The 4,764-nt window shown below is 30.9% G+C and overlaps 1 protein-coding gene across 2 annotated transcripts; it reads left to right on the top strand.

Annotated features, from left to right (window-relative positions):
* Positions 1 to 2,213: 2,213 nt before the first annotated feature.
* On the top strand, positions 2,214 to 4,215 carry LOC145586035 (transcription factor BC1-like). 2 transcript variants are annotated; one of them, XM_081642760.1, is made up of 6 exons: positions 2,214 to 2,730; positions 3,077 to 3,196; positions 3,318 to 3,383; positions 3,485 to 3,553; positions 3,679 to 3,756; positions 3,885 to 4,215. In XM_081642760.1, exons 1-6 carry the CDS (start codon positions 2,335 to 2,337, stop codon positions 3,990 to 3,992), a joined length of 837 nt encoding a protein of 278 aa, XP_081498886.1. In that variant the 5' UTR covers positions 2,214 to 2,334; the 3' UTR covers positions 3,993 to 4,215. The 2 variants fall into 2 exon arrangements, with proteins under 2 accessions (XP_081498886.1, XP_081498878.1); XM_081642752.1 differs by having other exon boundaries at positions 2,215 to 2,730; positions 3,882 to 4,215.
* Positions 4,216 to 4,764: the final 549 nt, after the last annotated feature.

The raw sequence follows: 4,764 nt of genomic DNA, 5'->3' as shown, positions 1-4,764 counted from the left end.
GATAATCCAGGGGGAATGAAAGAGAGAAGCCTCTGTCACCCCCAACACACATAAGTATAATTTGTGTATAATCCCTCAAATATTAGGTCCTACCAAGAGACATAATATTAGAAGCTAAAGCTACCACGTGTTTAGTCTCTTTCACTTTCTTTTAATTTTATTATATTACAATAAGTAGAACGGATTAATGAACTGATATCTCTCACAGGTTAATCCAATAATATAATCTAACTTTGGAGGATATATTCATTAAAAGTGATGGGAAAGGTTGATAAAATTTTCACTCCAAAAGAGCCCTTAATTAGTGTATGGCTTAATATAAGTATATAACCGGTGTAAACATCCAGCCTTGCCTAAAACAGTGGTCCAGACTCCAAAGTTTGACTTGAAACAAACCTGCAAACTAAAACAGAATGTGAGAAAGAGACTAGACTCAAACCAAAACTAATGCAATCTCGAATCAACGTGTTTTCTATGCAGCTTATCACATCTTGTGACTTGCATGAAAACGGAATAATTTATGTAACTTTGATAGAGTAACCTCTATTATAGTGATAGAATAACCCCTTATGATACTTATTGAGTAATCTATATTATTAAATGAGTGATTGTCAAAAAGATATATTATTAAATGAGTAATCCTATATTTTCCTCAAAATAAATAAATAAATAAATAAATAAATAAAATAAAATTCCTATAACCTTTTATTTAATGACATTGACTCTATAACCTTATTTGAGTAACCTCTAAAACATTAATCAAGTAACCCCATTATTGTTGCTGGCAACACGGTCACATATAAAAGTTTGTGGTGATTGGTTGTTGGTATAGTGGTGATTGAGACTACACTTGTTAGGAAGGATCCATGTTTAATCCCCCGCAATAACAATTGGGAGGAGAGTGGAACCTAACTAGCCAGAGTTGATTTTCGAGTCCGGATTAGCGCAAAGGGTGAACCGGCTGGAACACCGAAAACATATAAAAGTTAGTGAACTCAAATATATCTATTGTGAAATTAACCTCAACCTTTATAACCGCAAATTGTAAACTGTCGTGAAAGAAGACCCCAATCGGCCAAAACTAAATAAATTAAGGACTTTTTGTGAACAACCTTATACAATTATTTTTTGTGAAATACTGCTTTATTATAAAAAAAAATGTTGTAAGAAACTACATTATAAAGTAATATATATTATAAGAAACTACCTTATAAAACGATAAATGTTGTAAAAAGCTAGTAGTACATTTCAGTTGTGAATTTGGCTTGAGCCATGTTGGAGAAATACCAAAATACACAACAAGATATTCCTACCTTATAAAAAGTACAAGATTACTCTTATGAATAGTGTTATGCCAATTATGCCCTTCAAAATATGTATTTACATATGTACCCTCATTAATGTGTATAAGTTTTTGTAATGAATAGTGTTTGGACAATTATACCATCTAGACTATTTATTCACTGTCATTAATAATGATTACTTTTTTAAAAAAAAAAAAATATTAAGAATAGTGCATGGAATTTATAACCCTTAATATATTTGTTTATATATTTTTCACATTAAAAAGTTATCAAGAACTAAATTTGTGATATAAGGTTAAATTGAATTGAAAGAGATTTTCATTGAAATTTAAAAAAAAAAAAATCAAAAGAGATTTTGGATATGGCTAGGTATTGCGCGCGATGTGTGCACGTTAACTGCCCTATTAATCTAAAATGTCAACATATACTAAAATAAGTTGATATTTGACTTAGTCATGCAAGCACACATCATAACATGGTGGCATTTGGGCTTGAGTTGTATATAAGTCATCCTTTTAGATTATGGGCAAGACATGTAGCTAGTGGACTCAGCTAGGGACCAAGTGTAATTGGGTGCAAGGCATTTAAGCTCATCACGAGGCATGCATGAGCCTAACACGCCCCACAATATAGGACTTTAAAAAATACACATTTCGTATAATAACCTTTATAATATTTTGTGCACATAATTTGGCATATATTTTTCAATTATATAATTCTAGGCGATCTATAATATGGAGAGGGGCCATAAAAAAGATAACAAAAATTACAAAAAAAAAAAAAAAAAAAAAAAAAAAAAACCCCTACCATATTTAGAGTGTTTTTTAATCACATCAAAATTATTAGCCCTAAATAAAATTAGGAGTGGGACTATAGTTCTCTCACTTTTCACTTCATCATATATACCAACCCCACTCCTATAAATTTGCTAACTCTTCTAACACCCTTCTCAAAGTCTCAATTATCCAAACTCATTTGTCCCTCTCTTTCTCTCTTTAAAACAGTTTAATTACAATCAAATTCTTTTCAAATGGCTAACTATTTCACAGGAAACTCCAATATTTTGTCATCTAACAATTCATTTACTTTTCTTGATAATGATCTTAATTGGGACTTAACAAATCCTTTCATGGCAATCAACCATTGTTTGGTACAAAATTCAAACTTGGATTATCAAAATTTGATGGGTTTTTCCAATGATCAAATTATCCCCACTGAACAAACATCTGAACTTCATGTAAAAATGTTTGGAAACACTCATGTTTCAGAGCAAGCTCAAGCCGATTCAGCCGTGTTATCAGGAAATGGAAATGAATGCAGTGGAAGTGGAACAACCAACAAAAGAAAACCAGAAGATTTGCAAGAAAGTAGCAGTTCTTTGTATTCATCATCTCCTACTTCTAATGATCGAGCTCGAAAGAAAAATGTATACCCACTTATCTGCATCCTGCTTAGTTTTTCAATTTTATACAACAGGTGTATTGTATACAGACGGTTTACTCACCTAAATCACATAAAAGTCAATCATTTCCGAACTTGACTAATATGTAACCACGGGTGACTGAACCGGTTGTCTACATTATACACCCGTTGTATGCAAGTTTCGAACCAATCAAAATTTGAAAAATATCATTTCGAGTCTAATTTAAATCAAATCAATGCTGATATATTCATGTAAATATGTAAAAATATTTGTCAAAAAAAATATGTAAAAATATTATTTCGAGTCTAATTTAAATCAATGCTGATATATTCATGTAAATATGTAACAGAGCTCAAACAGAGGAAAGAGAAGCAAAAATAATGATAAAGATGAAGGAAACCCCAAAGAAGTTGTTCACGTTCGTGCTAGACGTGGCCAAGCAACAGATAGTCATAGTATTGCAGAAAGGGTATGTATTTATTCAAACATCTAAATAATTTGTTTATTGATTTAGTGAATATAATGATATATCTTCTTCAAATTGTAGAAAATTATTGATAAAATTTTGCTGAATTATTTGGGGTTTTCAGGTAAGAAGAGGAAAGATTAATGAGAGGCTTAGATGCTTACAAGACATTGTTCCTGGTTGCTACAAGGTTCAAATTAGTTTCGTTTGAAATATTATATGGGACTATTAATTCCAGACACGTACAGTATTATTATATGGCGGGCTGTTTAATGCTAATTTTGATTGCAGACGATGGGAATGGCCGTGATGTTAGATGAAATAATCAATTATGTTCAGTCATTGCAGAACCAAGTTGAGGTTAGTTTGTGATTCTAAAAGACTTTTAGCTTAAGAAAATTAAATACCTGTAATTATTGTAACTGATTCATCATTGACTATTAATTATTAATTAACCCCATTTTTTCTTTTTTTCTACTACTCAGTTTCTTTCCATGAAGCTTACTGCAGCCAGTCAATTTTATGATTTTAATGCCGTAAACGAGCCTGTGGAGAAAAAACAGGTATATATAATATATTGTTACGCGACTACGTACTTCATATGTCGTACCTAGAAATAGGTACACCCAAGTGGATGCAAAATATTGAAATGTATTTTGATTGCGTTTATTTGTTGATGTTCTTACAGAAGATAAAGGCATGCAATAGTGAAGAAGTAGAAGATGTGCAAAGGATAATTAACAAGGGAGGATATGATGAAGCACAAACAAATTTGTATCAATCAACATGGCCCTTTTGACTTGGATTTTGGATTGTTGCTCCAAATTGCTTTGTATTTGATTACATATGATTCATCCCTTGTTATTGTCATCTTTAGAAACCCAACAAATATAGCAAAAGAACAAAGAAAATTCAACAAATTATTTTTAGAAATTGGATAGAGTAGATAATTTTCAATATTTCAATGTAATTCATTAATTATTTGAGAGAGTTGTCGAAATTTTATTGGCTAATTTAAAGGAGAGAGAAGCTTAATTACTGTTTTTTTTAAAAAAAAAAAATTCTTATTGTGAATATAAAGTTGGTTGGATCTAGTAGTTAATTATTAAGTGGTAGCCAATCTTCTAGAGAACAAATAAAAGTCCTTGATTTGATGTTTTTGCATTCCAATTCATGGAGTTAAGGTGTCCACCATAAACAAACAACTGAAAAAAAATTGGTATATGCTAACAAATAAGAAATGATTACTTGCAAATTATTATCTTATTATCACTATTACATTTAAAAGGGTGGTCCATAAGTGGGTATATCAAGGACTAAGGGTTTCAACAAATTGGTCAGGTGTAATGAGGGGACGATCTTAAGGGAAACTTGTTCAATATATGACGGGGTGTAAATTGGATAAGATGGATTGGACATTGTCAATTTCAACTTTAATCATCAATATTAATATAAACTTGATATCTAGTGGGGTGTGAATTGGATGTGTTGTATAATATTGAACACTGATAAGTTTAAATCTAATCAAAATTAATTGGGCATGATATCTAAATTCAAGACCAATTTAAAAT

Source organism: Chenopodium album, chromosome 2 (genome assembly GCF_948465745.1).
Source record: "Chenopodium album chromosome 2, dcCheAlbu1.1, whole genome shotgun sequence".
NCBI lineage: Eukaryota > Viridiplantae > Streptophyta > Magnoliopsida > Caryophyllales > Amaranthaceae > Chenopodium > Chenopodium album.
The sequence above is the reverse complement of the archived record's forward strand: the minus strand, read 5'-3'. Positions and strand labels throughout refer to the sequence as shown.

Excerpts from the sequence above, each read along its gene's own strand:
- LOC145586035 (XM_081642752.1), top strand. The coding sequence starts at position 2,335 with ATGGCTAACTATTTCACAGGAAACTCCAATATTTTGTCATCTAACAAT. Across the intron at positions 2,731-3,076 it reads ATCGAGCTCGAAAGAAAAAT|AGCTCAAACAGAGGAAAGAG; the intron begins GTATACCCACTT and ends AATATGTAACAG. Across the intron at positions 3,384-3,484 it reads TTGTTCCTGGTTGCTACAAG|ACGATGGGAATGGCCGTGAT; the intron begins GTTCAAATTAGT and ends TTTTGATTGCAG.